The following is a 19,449-nucleotide window of genomic DNA, read 5'->3' as shown; positions in this document are numbered from 1 at the left end:
TCAGCGGAATCATGTGGATGTAAATACTGAGAATTGGGTTTGAGCATGGATTGTATTTCCAAGACCCTCAGGCACTGGAAACTCGGAAGTTTGTAGAAATAGCAAATCTTTAAGAGGGCAGCCTGTCTGTTGTTAATGTCTCTCAAAACTAAACCACGGAGGAACATTTTTGCCTGGTGTACAGCAATTTTCTATTGTTGGAAGCATGCTTGAGTGATGACACTGGGTCAAGTTTTGTTTAAACTATTTGATCAGTCCACGGCATTACTAACAGACAGAGAAAATTGTATGTGGAAAAAGATCACCCTGAAAAATTTAATTTAGGGAAGGTTTTACATTCTTCAGAGTTATTTATCCACCAAACTCCATATGGGCCTTTAACTTGGAAAAGCTGGGTAAACCTGCAGTATACGCTGTAATGCGTAACCACTATAAGTAGATAATGAATAGAATTAACCAAAATTTAGGTAGACCAGAAAAAAATCCCAAGAAAGCAGTAGACCACTGCTATGGCATAGATTCTGTATCTGCATGAAACTTATGGTGTGGGAGCTGCTCAAAATTCTACTGGAGTGAATATCTAAACCCACAGAGTAATGTAAATTATGTATTGCTGCAGGAATAATTCACGACCTCAACAAAACATATGCAAATGCATTAAAGTACCAGAACTGGAACAACCACAAAGTAAGGAAATTCGCCCACGTACAAAACCAAGCACAAGCAAAAGGGAGAAAACAAAAATTGTCCTGTTTGACTTTTAAGTGTATGAATGTATTTGATTCAGTTAACAGTCTTAAATCCCAAGTCTAAAGTTGACCATAAGCATAAGAATTTTTCACATTACTTTATGCATTTTGGAATGAAAGTTATAGTATGTTGCAAAATATACCTTGCAATATAATTTATTACTGATATCTTCCACTCGTTTTGCACAAAATCAAAATGATTTAACAATTAAAAAGAAATTGTGGATTTTGACCAACTCTAAACATATGTCCTCTGAGTATGCCGATTCTTCCACTTGATTAAACTGTGAACAATATTACTAGGTATTTAAAGAAGCTGCTGACACTCCATCTAGTAAAATCTGGTGGGTTTGATTTGTCAGTTCCTCTAATATTAATGACAGCTATTCTACTCCTTTCTCTGTTACCTGGCTCCCATTTTCAGTGTCTTGCATTCTAGCCTCCAACTTCTACCCCTTTATCTTCCCTGTGCTGATGGATCATGTCTTTGACTTTTATTTTTTCATATTAGCCTGTTGTTCTTTCTAATTGCTGCTATTTTAACATCTTTCTGAGGCTTTTTGTGCTGATGTTTCTTCTGGCTTTCTAGAATGTTATCCAACTTTTTGCTTCTTCAGACTAGCCAGTTGCTTCTGTCTTCCCTCTGCCTGAAATTATTTCTCCTTCTAACAGCTACAGCCAGAATTTTATGATGTCAATCTTCTCTCACTCCTTTTTATCTTCCTTCTGCCTCAACAGCGACCAAACAAATTTTCCCATCCTTTTTTCCATGGGCCCATATGCTTTTTCTGCATTTAAATAATTCTCCAGTCACCACGGTTGGAAAACCTTAATTTTGTTGCAAATAATTCAGAGGGGAATATCTGAGAGAAAACTTGTAAATTTGATTCATAGGTATCGTTTAAGGTAGTGATGTCTGTCTTTGATTTTCCATTTTCTAGTGTATAATTGGCAATATGTATTAGGGGTATTCATTGCCAGTCTTAAAGATAACCCAAAGAATGATTTTAGGAATTCTTTAGTGATGGAATCTACCTGAATGGGAGAAGATGCCTCTGTGCAAATTTTCAAGGCTACGCACACTGCTCTGTTCATAAGAGTGTTCCCACTCCCCCAGCCTCTACCATTTTCAATGATATAACTCTGGCAAGTTTTCCTTAGATATTTTAAATGCTAAACGGAAGATAGAGGATTGTCTCTTGTATCTGTTGATATTAAGGAGAGAAGGTTCGGAACATGCTGTACTCAGAAAATCCTGAATTATTGAACTACTACAATATGTCAGAGGAAATGAAGTGTTCTGATGCGTGCCATGAATCCCACAAAGCTTTTTCTAGTAATATAGATGTAAGAGAACTGCATGGTTTTTTTTCCAGTGGAGCAGGCTACCTAGGCAAAGAGGACAGTTGCTTTTGAGGCCTAGCTGAAGGGTATGATCTCTACAAATGAAAACAGCTTTGTAGGATCTTGTATGGATTGCCTATGCATATCTGTGTGTGAACTGTCTTACTGTCATTATATATTGCCTGTGAGCTATCCTGAATATTTCTCCCTTTTCACTTCAGTATTTCTTTTCAAGTACAATTAAAAAACATGAAATGTGGTTTCTTTAAAACTGAAAGTCACTGTTGCTTCTTCAAGTTACAGTCTTGAGAAGAAATTCTTGTTTACAGAGTACAGAGGGGTTTTGTGTGTTGCTCAGTTTGCAGCACAGTTTTTAGAAACAGAAATGTATCTATGTCTTTGAACACAGGAACATTTGGATTTAAAAAATAATATGCTTTTACAAAACCTAAAACCAGTGGAAACATGTGCATGATTTTTATAAATTCCAATGCTTTTGTTCTGGTGTAATCATATTTCCTTTTGGAGTGTGGCTAGCAGGTCAAGGGAGGTTCTTCTCCCCCCTTCTCTGTCCTAGTGAGGCCACATCTGGAGTACTGTGTCCTGTTCTGGGCTCTCCAGTTCAAAAGACAGAGAATCACTGGAGAGAGTCCAGTGGAGGGCCACGAAGATGATTAGGGGGCTGGAGCATCTCTCTGATGAGGAAATGCCGAGAGAGCTGGGACTGCTTAGCCTGTAGAAAAGAAGACTGGGAGGAGATACTTGTAAATATCCAAAGAGTGGGTGTCAAGAGGATGGGGCCAAACTCTTTTCAGTGGTGCCCAGCAACAGGACAAGGGGCAACGGGCACAGGAAGTTCCCCCTGAAACTGAGGAAAAACTTCTGTATTGCGAGGGTGATGGAGCATTGGAACAGGTTGCCCAGAGAGGTAGTGGAGCCTCCTTTTCTGGAGATATTCAAAACCCGCTTGGATGCTTTTCTGTGCAACCTGCTCAAGGTGAACCTGCTTTAGCAGGGGGCTTGGACTGAATGATTTCTAGATGTCCCTTCCAACCCCACCATTCTGTGATTCTGTGATATGAAAAAAAAGAATATGAAACCAAGCAGAAAGTGATTATTTGTGAAGCAGGTTCAGTAAATCATCTCAGCTGCAATTATAATAACACTTCTGACCTAAATGAGTCTTTTTTAATGACAGAGATCTCTGAAGTCTGTGAAGCTATTATTATCTTAATGTTTCTCTCCAAAATATGACTTAATTTTTTTCCCATGACAATGTAGAGGCCTGAGCCTTTAAAACTGACCAGCCTAACTCCTCAAAACTGTTGATTTGTCTAACGTGAACTTGTAAATGAGTTTCACAAAGCTATCTGTGTAGGCAGATACCTACTTTCCTAATGTAGCCGAGCACACCAGATATCTACTTCCTATTGAAATCCATTGAACTTTGGCAACCTACTTAACCTGACACCTTCAAGTTCTCACTAGGTACCAATATGGACCATATAGGTGTCTGGTATCCTTTAAGATCTATAAATGCATCTTCACTTGAATTCCTCTGCTTTTCTGGTTAGCACCAGAGGAGATCGGTTTATTCTCACGAGGAAGTAATTTCCTCTGAATTAAGTTTTTTTTTCCCCCTTCTGTGTTAAAGTCAATCTTTTCAAGTGCCAGACCTCTAAATAAAAGAGTTTTCTTAATGAAACAACTGATCTTAGTAAGCTAGGATCTGCCTTCCAAGCAGAACTGAAGAAAATATCCCTTTTTAGGTCTGGAATGTAAGCAGTTACAGAATTTCAGTGTCTGGAATGCCTGAGATTTACAAGCTAGCTTTCCTCAGGCAGGTATGTGAAGTTATTTACAGAGCTCAAGTTTTAACACTAGGCAGTTTTAGTACTATATGAATTTCTTCTAGTTTTACAAATTTTTATAATCAAATTCTGCAGTTGTACTTTATGGAAGAAAATTAATTTAAATGTATGGTGTTAAAAAGCCTTCTCAGAAATTTTGATGTGAGAATATCATAAAAGTTAATGTAAGTGTCATGTTAAAAATCTCATGCAACTCCTTAAATATTTTCCCATCTGAGTTTCTGCTTTAAAGATACCCCTGATCTTCAGATTTATTCTCCTAACAGCACAACGAAATTAGCTTTTTTTCTGCTAATAAATTAACTTTCTCCCCTGTTTTAATGGGATTAACATATGATTTAAATAACTGTTACCTTTTAAAACTCATACAGTGATGTAGATGGTAGAATTATTTTTTTAAATTAAATGTTAGTTTTCAGTAAGTATAATATTTGTTCAAGATATGGATCTCCACTGTGATGATGACTGTTTCCCTAATTTGGGAAAAATCATCTAACCTGTTGCTTTCGTTTTAAATGACGTGAAGTTATTTTAATGTTATTTATGTATTTATATGTTGAATATAAATATAATATATGTAATAACATAATATGTAACATTATTTATATGTTAAATGTTATTAAATTATTATATTTTTTAAAGGTTAGTACTGAGGAGTTAGATTACGTAGTCTATGAAGTGTTTAGACTGCTTGGGTACTGGTCATTGAGTGCAGTGAAATACTGTTTTCTTATTACTTTATTGATTTTATGTTAACGTACATTTGGCTTGAGCTCATTCAAGGAGAATATACATCTTTTCTTCAAACATTAATATAAAACACAGACAAATGTATTTTAGTAATTATTCAATTGATTAATCATTTAGTAATCTGATTATTACAGAAGCTATGATAGGTGGTGTTTTAAACAACTTGCAACAGAACTAAAAGTGAGACCATGTTGTACTGTATCATGTCATTTTAAAGTCATGGAATTTGTGTAATTGTCACTCTTTGTTGTGTTATGGAAAGTATTTACAGCATTTTGCATACCTTTAATGACATACAAGTAATTCTAGATAAACTAGGAGGCAAGTTTTGATAGGAATGGTTGGACTCGATGATCCGGTGGGTCTCTTCCAACCTGGTTATTCTATGATTCTATGATTCTATGTGTGTAATTATCCCCTTAACATGGAAAATGCATTCTGTGTAGTTGTTCAAAGAGGGTGAACTGCACTATTAAAACATGGTTGTTTTACAGAAAATAGCTTTCATATGGCATCATAGTCTCCTTTCAGCTGGAAGGGTTCTGTAGGTCTCTTGTCCAATCTCCTGCCCAAAATAGGGTCCACGCTGATTTTAAAATAATTTGCTTGGGCTTTGTCCAGTCAGGTCTTGAAAACCTCAGAGAATGGAGATTCCACGGTTTTCTACAAGATTTCCCAGATAAGATTAGCTCATTTCTTTGTCATAAAGTATTTATCAGTACTATACAAAAGATAAGTAGAAATTTGTTAATTAAATTTACAGAGCCTGCATAATGCTGCAGTTTCTGGGAAATGTGAATGGTTATGGAAGGTGGCTAAGTAGAATGGCCATGTAAAGCACAGGAGTTTATATTTCAGTTCTGAACCGCAGGGTATTTACACTTCGTAGTATCTGTAGCTAGAAGAAAGCCAATGCATCTGAATGAAAAACAAAGACGTTACAATTGAGCGTGCCTCATATAGCCCACTTCAACTTTTCTTGAACCTTTAGTGTTACAAAGGTTAGTAATGAGCCACAGGCAGACAGGTATAGGTGGTTTTTTTCATACGGACTTGTTTTCCTTCCACATGGTACATGGCATGATTGATGTTAAGACTGGGCTGTGATATAATTGCTGTAAAAGGCTTTTGTGAGGTTTTCTGACATCTATTTGAATGATTCCTGTTAAAATCTAGTAGATTCTTTTTTTAATCCTTATCTCTTAATAGTTTTCTACAGTAGGTCATCACTATAAATGTTCTGATTTTTTTTTTGAGTCAACTGAAAATAAATAAATTTTATTTCAGAAGATGTTTTCTAAGTTACAAACACATTGAAAATCATTCAGATGAGTTGATCTGATCTTTCTTCTTGTTTACCTTTTCTATTATGTTCTGGAATAGAATAACTCAGGATCTGTTCTCACCTTTGTGAGAACTTTATTTCAGGGTTTATATATTCACAGAAAGTAGTGCAGAGAGTTATCAGCAAAAGTTTGTTTGCTAGTACCGTCTGTTGTGTTCAGTAAAAAAGTAATAGATAAACTCAAAAAAGTACAGTGAAGCTTTACTGATACAGCTGTATTGACAAATTTTTCTGCATAGACCCATTTATATCTACATGCTGATGTTTCATATTAGCAAGTCAAAAATCATAAATTATTTCCAAATGATAGTGTTTGTTAAACAAGTAATTTTTTTAAAAAAAATAATTATGTGTTAAAGAGAATAGTTTCTGTTTCTGAGAGCGCTGTTATAAAGCAACTGTCTCACATAGGGAAAAATAGCTGACTCTCGGCACTTGTAATAAAAAGTAGAGCATTTAAGACCATTAGTAATTTAACTTGACTCCATTCCAGTCACCTGGCAGCAGTTTGAGCTGATTTTTGGGTGATCTTTATCTATGCACAATTATCACAATACCGGGAAAACTTGTGGGCAAGCTGAACAGAAGGAAATTCTATAATGTATTAGTCATGTAGGGCTTGGTTGAGCACTTCAATAGCTAGAAAATTAACATGTCTTTTCTTCATCAGGTCAAAATGATTTTGGCTGAAATTTCAAGCTAGACGTATAGGCTCTTGCATCTTTCTGTATCTGTGAGTACAGGTTCTGTCATCTGAGGATTAGTCCCATTACCTGCTGGAGCTGTAACCTTCTTTTACCTGGTGTAACTCCGAGCCTGCTATTAGATTTAATTAGTAAGAGTGTGTGGCAAAGATTTTTTTTTACATTTTTGCATTGTTGCTTTTGAGATGTCCATTGTGTGATTTGCTGCAGGCTGTCATTTTTGTCTGCCATCCAATGTATGTTGGCAAGAGGGTTGTGTACTAGTCTTTGTGTCTGGTCGCAGAAAAAAATTCATGCATCTCAGCCAGACCATTTTGTTATTCCTTTAGAATTAAAAGCATATGAAACAGATGCAGCTTAATAAGTATTTTTTTTTATAAATAACATTTAAATAACTTAGAACAATAAAGTTCAAATACAACTTAAAATAAAGTTTAATGCTGTAACAACAGAAAAAGCATGTATAAGGATGGAAAAACAATATTGAAAGCTGTATGCCCTAACAGGAATTATACAAAAGATAGGATATGTTACATAAAAAACCTTAATATGTCTGAATTTTTGCTTCATCGTTATATAAAATGTTAATTTGTGAAAAGTGAGATGAAGTACGTTATTTATTCCTATTCTTATTTTACATACACTATTTGAAACATCTTTTAGAGCAGCATTAGGTATTTGTTTCATTAATAGATAGGAACATTTTGTAGTAGAGTAAACTTAAATTTTCCAAGCTAACTCTTTTATCTGAATACAACAATAAACATTTACAAGATTATATATTTTTTTCTGATCATATAGTTTATGTATAGGATATCAGTTTCTTGGGGGAAGTATTTAAAATACTGCTCAGCCTCTACATTTACCATTGACTTGATAATCTGACAACTCATTCCAGCAGCCTTAAAGTCTGACATATTTTACACAACATTGTCATCTGCTTATTATTATTATAGCAGCCATATTTAAGAAGCAGATAGGGTTTTTTTCTTTAAATAAAATATTATCAGATAATCAAGTCATGACTTATTCTTCAGGGTAAATTAATTTAAGAAACTACCTAGTTACAATGACTAAGATAACGATTGTACAACTCTTTAGAATTTTTTACAACTTTTAGTTAGTAAATCTGGTTTTGTGTATATTTTCAAATTTTTTTTTCATGTAGTCTCTTAAAAATAAACATAAATGCGCAAGTCCAGCTTGTTCAGTTTCTCAGTAGTATTCCAGCCTCTCTTGATATCTTGTCAAACAGTCTTCTTAAAAATAATCTTCCTGCTGGAACTAGTTCTTTATAGATCATTTGTGATTAGGATATTGCCAGAGGAAGAAAGTGGGATGCTCTATGTTCTTTCTTTGTTTTTTTACCTTTCATGGGAACCCCTTTGTGGTTTAATGTAATAAACATCTCCTTTCCTTTGTGTGTCCATTTTGCAGAAGCATATGTATTATAATGGTTTTCTTCAATCAGTTCTATGAAGTTGCAGTCCTCATTGCATACTTTCTGTTGAGAGTAAATAAAAAAACAGAGTAAAATAAGTACAGTTGTCATTTTAAATACTTGGATTAGGGAAGATGGGATAAGAATATGCATTATAAACTCCACATATTATTCATATTTTTACTAAATAAATCAATACATTCTGAAGTCTGACTACTGAATAGCTTTGTCTATTCCACCTTAATATTTCACATTTTGAAAAAGTATATAAGCTCTAATCACTGAATTTATTAAATGAACATAAAAGTCCAGTATGGGATGTATTGCATAAGTACAGGATACATTTGAATTTCTTAGGAATGTATTTTATACAAGCTATGCCAATGCTACATCTAAAAATACATATCTTTAAGGTTGTACATGATTATACACACAAAAGAAGATTACATCCATACCTTTCCATAGAGTCTTCCTGACTTGTTCATTGCCAGAAAGTATTCACTTTCCACTCCTTTGATTGCCACTATTCCAACTGCCACTGTTCGGATTTCTAGAATACCTGCAAAGGCACACAGTGAAGGATGTGAAATGGTTGGTTTTTCTCCTGTTAAGTTAGAAGGTTAGGTAAATTAATATTCTGTAACACTTATGTGTTTAATCAAAATCTGCAGCAATTGTTCTTAGAAAACAGAAAATATTATGCATTTATTCAAGTGAAGAAAGGGCTTGACTTTAAAAATCATCTGTATGTGATTGTGCCTGCACAGAGCCTCTTAAAAAATTGTATGGTGATAATTTTTAGGTGTATTCTGAAGTTGTGATGTTAGAATAATTATTTATGCTGATTCTTTGAAAACAGGCTCAGGTTTTCCTTGGGAAGAGTTATATAACTAGCTATCAAGGTTCACAGAATTTGTGTAAAACCTTTATTTTGAAGACTTGTGTAGCAGTATCATCTCCTTGAAAGAGTGCAAACCTTAGAACTTGTGAGTGATAGAAAACAGACCACAGTGTCTTAAAGAAGATAAAGTATTTGCCTGACCTTTGTATGCTTTTGTGACTGATCAGAGCTGTAAAGATGCATGTATTTGAAAGTAATTAGAAGCTGCTCTGAGAACTTTTTATTGAAAACCAGAAAACATTTAGAGTGGTTTTCTATAAATTGCTTTATTTTCATCTTGCTGATGTATACTTGCAATAGCTTTCTCTAGTCACTATCCTCCATCTCCAACATGAAAAATATTCTTATGTTACCAAAAAAAATGAGCAAGGGCAGGAGGATGGTGCAAGTTATTATGGAACTCCAGGTGGTTTTTAAGCTTCACTATTACTGTTGTTGTTTTAAGAAACAGTTTAGAGTTGTATTTCTGAGTTTGAGACATTTTCTTCCATATTGAGTCATGTACAGAACCCTGTGCAGTGGCACCTGTACCATGACATGTTCTCCAAAACAGGGTCTTTCAAAGCCAGCCAACTCCTGGCAAATTCCAATAGCTAATCTTGGGGGAGAGAAGTAAAAGAGGAAGAGAGAGGCTTGTGTTAGATTGTCACCTGAAAGATGACTTTCCCCTTGAATTAAACATTTCTTTTTTTCGCTTTCAGGTTTGAATTGACTCTTCACAGCCACCACACATGATAATCATTTTTCATTGATTATTTTTGTAGAAAGGCGTGAGATATCTATGATACTTCTCCTTCCTTATACTTTGTTTTTTATATCCTGATATCCTTTGATGTCTTTACTGCTCTGTTTTGCTTTCTTCCTTGATGTTACTGATGTATGAATTCTAGCCTGTATTGCTTACTTTTTTCTTCTTATTTTCCCTACCAGTGGATCAGTTACCTCTCCTCGTGGTGTGTACCTTTCTGGGTGCTCATTTTTGAACACTTGTACTGCTGTACTTCTCTATAATGCTAAGCCAGCTTTAAGTAAAGCTTTTAGAAGTCTTTGACAAGTTCCACTCTGCTGCAGGCCTAGCAACAGTTCTTACAGAGGGTAATTTCTAACTGAAACTTAAAAAATTATATTAACTTTCATTTAAATTTCACTTTAGAAAAACCACAGTGAGACTGAAAAACAGATGAACATCTGCATCTAGCCAAACAAAGAACACAACAGTGGAAGGGATCTCTGGGTCATCAAGTCCAGTGCTCTGCTAGCCTGGGAATTGCATCAGATAATTCTCTTTTCATAAACTTTGCCAATGGTAAATTGGAGTTGTTATTTCATTGCCCCCAGTGTTTCCGCCAAAGGCTGTTCCAGGATTTGATTTATTTTAATGGCTAGAGACTCTGTAGTAATTTGCAATCTGCATTTTTTCAGTGACAGCTTATATTCATTTGTTCTTTTGCCTGTGCTGGCCATTAACTTAAGAGGAGATTTTTTTTAAAAAAATCTATGTTTGAGTTTTCTATTTATACAGAATTAAATACATGAAAGATTCAAAATGACTTTTTAAAAGATGTCATGCTAATAAGAATTGAGATTTCCTTGACTAAGCTCATGTTGGCTGAAGTTGCAAGGGTAAGAAATACTACTGCTTTTAAAAAAGAAATGCCAAAAGCTTTTGTCCAAGGCAATATTATTATTAGAATTTTTCTGTTATTTTTTTAGCTTGCATTTTTCCAGTAGAAGATGGTGACGTTCATTTTTTTTTGGTTTGTTTGGGTACTTGTTTTTCCCGTTTTACTTTCAGTCAAGACAAACATTTTTCATGTGGAAATTTTATATTGTCCATACAGAATTTGGTATGGGATAGAAAATTGGGGAATGTAAAAATATGTAATGTCTCACGTCCAGCAAATCTGAATGGCAAAATGAAATGTTACCTATCAAAGTTATATTCTACTTATTATTTACAAGGGCAAGATGTGTGATAGATTTATTGTATTCAGATCTTTATACGGCTTTTCAGATTATTTGTTAAAATCCTTATTGTGCATAAAAAGCCATGAATTTTAATTGAAGACAGATGATTTGAGATTCATAAATTGTTATGCATATTCAGTACTATTTGCTCTATGTGCTTTTCACAATTTTAAGCAGTTATGTACCCCTAGAATTAGGGCTAGCACTCACATAAATATCATTTGACACCCTGGCTCAGAGGTGATACGAAATCCAGAAAATGTTCTAAATCTTTGAATGGCATATTTCTAAAGATGCTCTGCACATCTCTCCATAAAATTTAGTGAGGGAACACCACATGAACTCTCCAATAAATGTCACATTAAATTGCTGTAACATTAGCAATGTTAAAGAGAAAGAAACATGACAACAGATCTTGTGTATTCTTGATGCTTTGCTCAGAACACGTCTATCTCCGAATTAAATGGTCCGTTACAAACTGCAGGCACTCATTTTTCTATTCCCAGTTCTAGATCATGTCTCATCTGTTCTGATGTGTCTTAACATATCCTCAAAGGACAAACAAAGCATGGATTTTTCCCTTTTCAGCATAGCATTTGTGTGATTTAAGTCTCTGAGACAGCACTTTTGTATTTGATGTGCCAGTGATTCATCACTGAGTTCCTCTGTCTATTTTAAGGTATATGACACAAGTTCCTTAAACAATAAGACGGCATTCTGTAAGCTCCCTTTACTTCTTCTGGAGGCTGTGTCTCAGTAATTCTTCTGCTCATTTTAGAAATGTAATACTGCTGCAATTAACTGCATATTTTTCTCTAAATAAATTATATAGGAAACAGAAACACGATTTTCATCAAATTAGGAAAAGTAAGACTTTACTGTGTAGTTAGAACTGTGATAGCTGATTTTAGCTGAGAATTTTATGTATGATCTTTCCATAGATAGCCTTTTGCATGGAACTCACTTGATTTGTTAATTACAAAATATTATGTATATACACAAATTTGATTTATTTCTTCCTTTATTTCAGAAACTATGGAAAGAGACTGTTAATGTTGAGAAATCATATACTGGAAGTTCGTTTATCAGTGTCAATATTGCAGTTGTATCACTTGCTTAAATTGAGTATCTAATATCAGAGGTCCCTCATATACCAGGAATAATGATTTTTGGGTAATATTCCATTTAATACAGGCAAACATTTCAGTACTTTAACTGTTTAATTAGGTGCTTTTTAACATACAAGATTTACAAGGTGACCAGCTATTTCCTGCACATCTATTATGTGTTGCATAATTCTCAAAGCAGAAGTGTTTTGATGAACTCGTTAATTGAAACTTTAACGCTTATAATCAACGTAATCTCACTGTGAACACATCTGTACTACTTTTCTGTGTTTTGAATACTCACTTTGATATATAAACACTCAAAACAAACTTTGACAGTTAAGAGATGTGTGGATAGTGAAAATCACTATCTCTTCTCATTTTATGACTTATATTTATGTATAAAAATGAACGTATATACTATATAATTTTAGCACCAAGGCAGATAATTTCTAAAGGATATACCAAAGATAAAAATAATATCTCCAGAAAATTGAGAAAGTAAATTGTGTTTTCCCCTTTTTGTTTAATTTCCTTTCAAATTTTCTATTAAGTCAAGATATCACATTATATTACTGTATCTGACATTATAGTCATATTGGTCTGTCTTTATTTTGTATGTGTTCCTGGTACTCCATCACTGTAAGAGAAATTACATAATAGTAAGTAGACAGGATACTAATCCATCGGTAGGTGTCAAGAGGTAATAAAACTGTTCAACCAGAATTTTGGTCAACTGCAGATATTTCCTGTTTCTTCTGTACTTTCTCCCATCCTCTGCTACTGGCAATTCGTGCCAACAGGATGTTGGGCTAAATTAAATTCAGATCTGGGCTGATATGGTTCCTTATGCTTTTAGTGCATATGGTTTTTCGTACAGTTGTGACCGTTACATTCAGCCAAGTCTGTGAATGTGATCTTTTTAGTTAGTTCGTTTGGTTTCCTACACCACTTTTTTCTATTCTCTTTCGTTTTGAAATATTACATTATTGCAATGTCTTTAATAAGACGAGCCAGGAACAACATTTGGTGTACTGGATAGTAACACAATAATCACATTTTTCTTTAAATGCAAGAAGGGCTTTGCTTCTGAGTAATTGGTGTTCTTAAAATCAACAACAAAACAGTAAGATACTCTAAAGATTAACTTTATAAGGATGGTAATGTGAGTTAAGCAGATCTCACCAAAGCTAAAGAGTGTCTTTTCTAGTCTACCATTTTTGACTGCCTTTAAGATATGAACTGGATTAAAATGTATTAGTTTCCTTGGTGCTCTAATGTGAACCTAAGCGTAGCTGAGTGTCAGTGTTCATGCTAATTCTTGTTGGCTGATTCATTGGAAGGAGGTAAATCATGCTAATTCTTGTTGGTCGGTTCATTGGAAGGAAGTAAATCTCTATATCCATAGAAAAATGGTTATAGAGGTAAACCTACTACATTGTGTTATGTTTGTAGGCCCTTTTATAAATAAAAGCAAAACTTTTGTCCTCATTAAAGTAAATGGTAAGATTTCAGCTGATTCAGCAGACCCACAGGATTTTATCCCAAAGGTATAAAATCCTGTGGGGCAGGAGACGTATAGTAAGCTTAAAAACTTTTCAGAACCCCCATCCAGAAATAGAGAAAAGTGCTGAACAGGTAAACATGTGAGATTTGTCTGTGCAGTTTCTAAATGTTAGTTTTTGTAGCACCAGATACTTCAGAGAAATGATAAAGAACCGAAATCTGCAGTCAGAAATTCTACTGGGGAAAACAACTTCCTCTCAGTCTAATAGTATATCATTTCTTGTCTTATATTTGAAAGTGCATTTTATGGACTTCCTTTTGAAGTAAAAAGTTCTAATCCTTTCAATCTCTATTCATGAAAAGGAAAACGTCACCAAGCTAGGAGGGGAAAGAGAAAATTCTTATATGTAGGTTGTTTCATTTAAATACTCTTTCAGTACTCTGATAATCAAAATTACTTTAAAGATATGATTAAATTGATAAAATGCTGCTGCTGAGAGGTTCAGAAGTCTTCAACAAAGTCTTAAGTACCCTCGGTTTAAAAAGGAAAATATAAACTATGTTTTTCAGTTACTTTATCTAAAGCATCCATATAAAAGTTCAGAAGAGGTTTAAGAGAAGACTTGAATATACCACAGAGTAACTGGGAAAGAAATCAAATTAAAACCAGAAAGAAAAAAACCTGAAAATGTGCATACAAAATTGAAAACAACTGTAATTTCTATAAAATCAGCATGAAATTCCAAACAATTTTATATGGTTACATGGTCAGTGTATCAAATGTAGCTTAAAATTCCTGTAGTGAATGAAGTTTCCTACGGAGCTGAAATTCTGTCCAGCGTACATAAAAGACACTCAGCTGACATAGGCTACAGTTTCTCTTTAGAAGAAGAGGACTAGGGATGCTGGCAGCAGTCTTTTTAACCACTTGATGCAAAATAGATAATAGACAGCTCCAGCAGAAAAGAACAAAGAATCAAAACAACCGTTTACCTTGACACAACAGGTTTAGGGTTTTTTTATTTTTGGAGACAATTTACATAATACGTCAGATAATTTTCTTGGCATTCTGGTCTAGAATAACAGTTGATCAGTACTTTACAGGTAGACACCTTTATGCCTCGAGCTATTCCATGACTGTGGGCTTGGGTTGGGAATTGATGTAGAAAAAATGGTTGTTACTACATCATTGATACAAAATTGATCATTCTTATGGGAGAGAACTCTTTCCTGGCAAGTGATATTTGATAATTTTGCTTTTAATCACCTGATATTAACTATCTTTTCCTGATTTAATCAGTATTTTCACATTGGTGTTTTCAACTTTTTATTTGTTAAATGTTTTTGGCTTTTACAACAAAATAGTACTGCCACAAATCTTTGCTTGTATTGCTAGATAATACAGATTATATTAAACTAATTTCTAACTGTATGCAGCCATAGCTGAATAGGCGGAGTTTCTTTGTGTTTGCCTGTAAAATCCTCAAATTACAATATCCTAGCTCTAACAAAGTAGTGAGAGCCTTGTGATTTAGCAGGATCGGAGCATTTTGTCTCTAAACATTTTGCAGCCAAGAGGCTGAAAGAGCAATTGCGATGCTTGCTTCTGAGAGCTGTAAGGAAAACTTTTAACTGCAGCATATTACTGAAGATCCAGCAGGTGGTAGTAACCTGTCCAATGGATCTTTGGAAGAGAAGAGAGAGCAGAACCACACTCGAGGGAGCTTCTCCAATATTTTGGATGATAAAAGTGTACAGGAAGATTTCAAAAGAGGTTATAAAGTACACATTATTTTCGCTCCTTCACCAGCTAGCTCTTTCTCCAAAGATTTCATATGTTGCTGATATCCCCTCGCTATCCATCTCATAATGTTCCTGGTCACTGCTTCTCAATTTGTTAGTGTCGGAATTTCTTGTAGACATTATTTCAAAGAGAAATTTTGGCATCCGTTATCTTTTTCAGCAAGGCTGACAGCAATTTCATCCCAGTATTCTTCTGTTCTGTCAGATACATGTGTTCTGAGAAAATGTTTAAGGGTAAGATAGAAACTACTAAGAAGACTTCTGTAGTCTTCTAAGTGCTGGAAAGAAGGGAGGAAGAAGAAAAGGAAAAGTACATTTTTTAAGGAAAGAAAAGCAAAAGAAAATATCTAGAGGCTACTTATTATTTTACCTTCTTATTTGCTTTTCAAATATAGACAACAGATAATATAATAATGCAAATTTTAAAAATATTCTAAATGCTTTACAATATCAAATTTTATGTGATATTTACAGCACTTTAATTTTTGTGGCCTTTCTGTGCACAGAAATTGAAAAAAACCCAGTCTGTTGCTGATTTTTAGGGGTGGAGAGGCTGGCACTGACAATTAAGCACTTGTGAGGAATGTGTTTGTGAAACACCCTTTCCTAGGCAGAATTGTCTTTAAATAAAGTGTGAGAAACCTTAAAAAGGGGAAGAGGGGCAGGAGAGACTTGGATGGGGAGTAAGTTAAAACAAAATGAAACTTCTGAATTTCACTCAATTGTGTTTCTAATTAATTAATTGTGGAGTACGTATTTATTAATTCAAGTTACCTTTAGGCCAACAAAAAGGCTTTTGTCATGCTTACAAGGTAGTATTTAATTGTATTTAATGTAATTTGTTCTTTCTGGCATTTAATATGTTAATATTTGTTCCTCTTAAAGCAGGAAAATACACATCACGACAGTCAATCATACAGCATTTTGGAAAACTTTCATTGGGTTATTAGGACGTGCGTGCATCAGTGAGCCAGAACAGTAAGTACGTTCATTAGCTGGCTTATTACATTGAGAAGTTTTTCCAGAGGACTCTATGAATATTGTTTTCTTCAGAAAATGAATACTTTGATTGGATAGTTTTGTAAGTCATTGCTTTCAGGAAACATTGCCACTTTCCATCTCTTTTTTAAAAACATAGTGTGTATCTTGTGAAGTATGTATTTGTGCTTAAGTTATTTTGATTTTTAATAATCTTTTGAAATAGGTGTGTTATAAAGTTCATTTTAGGTAGAGCAATTTGTGTGCTCATTCTCTGTCAAATATAAGATCCAATGGTAAAAAAATGACTGCAACTAAAGGTATTAATTTCAGAATATTGCAATATGATTTAATTATTTTTTTAACCTTCTCCATTATTAAATTACGGTTAATAAAGGGGAGAATTTGCATTTGTATTTTGTACTCCCCTTAGCACGAGATTGAAAGAATTTCCCAGATTTTTCATAAGTTTCAGAAGCTTTTAAAATAGAAATAGATAGACAAGTATGTGTTATAATGGTTTGCAAAGCAGAGATAAGATAGTCTCCCCCTCAGGAATTTTCTGTCTGTGGATATGATCTTAATGAACAATTAATTATGGTAACAGAAAACAAGTTTCTTTTTTTAAGTGCCATATATTTGTGTCTCCTTTTCATGCTCAGAAACTGGATTTACGGCATAAGCATATATAAAACAAAATATATGATATTCACAGCATGGACCAACATGAAAAGCTAAAAAAAGCTTTTATTTAGAGGCTTTGTGCTGTATCCATGCGTGCATTTGCCGTGCACATGAAGATTATCTGAAGCACTCTCCATATGAATATGACTGTAAAAATCATCTGCACATAAACAATGGATCTGGGATTTTCAGTAGAACAGTTGAAGCTACTGCTTCAATGAAGTGCCAGACATCTGGATATCATGGACAAATATTCAAAGCACTCAAAACTCCTGATTTTGTCCCGTGTGTAATTTCCAAGCAGGAAAATTTGTAGTTGTCTGAGGAAACATGATTAACAGTAGAGGGATATTCCTTGAGGACTTGACACAGCGTTTCATTCAAACATCCTCAAGTAGCAGAATTTGTTTATAAGATTTAGTTTGTGTGCCAAACATGTTTGATTAAGCATAAGAAGCTATTTAATTAACTTTTTGTGATTTGTTGGGCACAAACCCAGTAGACATACTGCATTAAAAAAAAACCAAAAATCAACTAATCACTAAACAGAAGTATGTCAAAGTATTTTTTGTACTTTGGTGGATTTTCATTTACTGCTCGTTTTAAAGATTCCTTAGTTGCCATTACATTATCCATAAATTTCTTCACTGCTTGCCAATCCTACAAACCAATTAATACAAGCATTGCTAGATAGAACAATTTTGTAATAAACCATTGTCCTAGCAGCGTTCAACAGCTGACTGGTAAGATAGTTACAGAGCCACGTTAGGGTTCCTGGAAGGAACTACTGACTTAACAACTCTGTGAAGATACTATAAAAAATGCAAGATGAGAACCAAACAGAACAGAGAGGATATGGCAAGGAACTAAAATGAGTGTTTAGAAATGCTATTGGTTTACTTACAAGATCTGTTCTTTGCATGTGTACTTGGACTTGTGGGTGTTTACCTTTATGACAGAAAAGGAAGGAGTAAGCTGAGTTCTGCTCTTAAGTCTGCATCGTTCAAAGTATTTGCACAGTTTCACACGCATCATCAAATGTATAATCTGGCCTTCTGAATATGTATCACTGGTATGATGGCATGAAAAGAAAAGCCTGGTTTGAACTTTGGGGTGATGTTTAGGAAATACATCTTCCTTTTTACTTACAAACTTAGCACATTTGATTTGCATTGGGAAATACTAAAAGCCATAATGTAATACCTTTCCTAGTTATTTTTCATAATGAATAAATATAAAGCAGTGCTTATCAGTTTACAACACTCAGTAAGGCTGATCTCCACTATATACAGTAGCGAAGATTTCAGGGACCATATTGCAATAAATTATTACTGAAGAGAAATAGCTTAGAATTTCCAAGTATTTTTCCTTATTGTGCAATCTGTTTAGCCTCAGTTTTATATTAACTCTCTGTTAATGTTAGTGAGTTAGATACATAGGTTGGTAAATCAAATGCCTTGTTCTTCACTGAAAACATTAGCGAAATAAGAATTGGTCTAGCTTATTCTGATTCTGAACTGCCTTCTTGCCTCCTCTGTATGTCTGTGTGGAATATTAGTATGTTGAACCATACTAATGTCCTTTATTTCTCTTGGTTTGATCTTGAAAACCAAAAGACTGTGACTTTTCCACTGAAGTAGATTGTAAACTATGGGATTTTTCAACATAGAGGTCTGACTTTTGAATCCAGTATATAGTAACAACTAAATAACACACTGCCCAGCCAGTCATTAATTTGTGAATTTCTCATTAAACTTATTAGAACCCTTCACTTTCCTGATCTCTGCTGTGCATTTCACATAAATACTTTCTTGATCAGTCTTTTATACAGCACGTAGTCATTTCTCATTTTTGCGGAAACTACATTTGCCTCCAATAAAAATTGCCTTGGAGCTAAACATATGGTCGTAATGAAAGATAATATTATTTTTTAGAATTAATGGTGTCATGTAAAATCCTCTTATTACAACATTAATAATTTAATGATATTAAAAGTAGAAAAAAGGGTGGAATGACTGTTTACAAAATATGTTTCCAAGCAGTAAGAAAATTAATGATTTGATAATTTAGAGCTAAGTTTGTACAAGAAATACTTTCCCTACAGCTCAGATGAAGGATATTTCTGGTATTTAAATCTGTTGTGCCAGTTTCACTAGAACAAATGATCTTTTTGAGATTTGCAGACTTAGGATCCAACTTCAAAATAGCAAAAGTAAATGTAAACCACTGCCAATTAACCTTTTCGCAGCAAAATGACATAAAAGCATTTAGTGCTGCAAAAATTCCCAGATTTAGAGTT

At 34.2% G+C, this 19,449-nt stretch overlaps 1 protein-coding gene across 3 annotated transcripts in view; it reads right to left on the bottom strand.

Moving 5' to 3' along the window:
- Nucleotides 1-4,754: 4,754 nt before the first annotated feature.
- FGF7 (fibroblast growth factor 7) overlaps nucleotides 4,755-19,449 on the bottom strand; it is a 32,196-nt gene continuing 17,501 nt past the window's right edge. For all 3 annotated transcript variants that reach the window (XM_069867018.1, XM_069867016.1, XM_069867017.1), the window contains exons 3-4: nucleotides 8,660-8,763; nucleotides 4,755-8,267 (exon numbers count right to left, since the gene is read on the bottom strand). In XM_069867018.1, the coding sequence (XP_069723119.1) occupies nucleotides 8,073-8,267; nucleotides 8,660-8,763 (299 nt within the window). In that variant the 3' untranslated portion in view covers nucleotides 4,755-8,072. The remainder of the gene's footprint in view (nucleotides 8,268-8,659; nucleotides 8,764-19,449) is intronic.

Source organism: Phaenicophaeus curvirostris, chromosome 12 (assembly GCF_032191515.1).
Source record: "Phaenicophaeus curvirostris isolate KB17595 chromosome 12, BPBGC_Pcur_1.0, whole genome shotgun sequence".
Lineage (NCBI taxonomy): Eukaryota > Metazoa > Chordata > Aves > Cuculiformes > Cuculidae > Phaenicophaeus > Phaenicophaeus curvirostris.
This window is presented reverse-complemented; position numbering and strand designations above follow the sequence as displayed.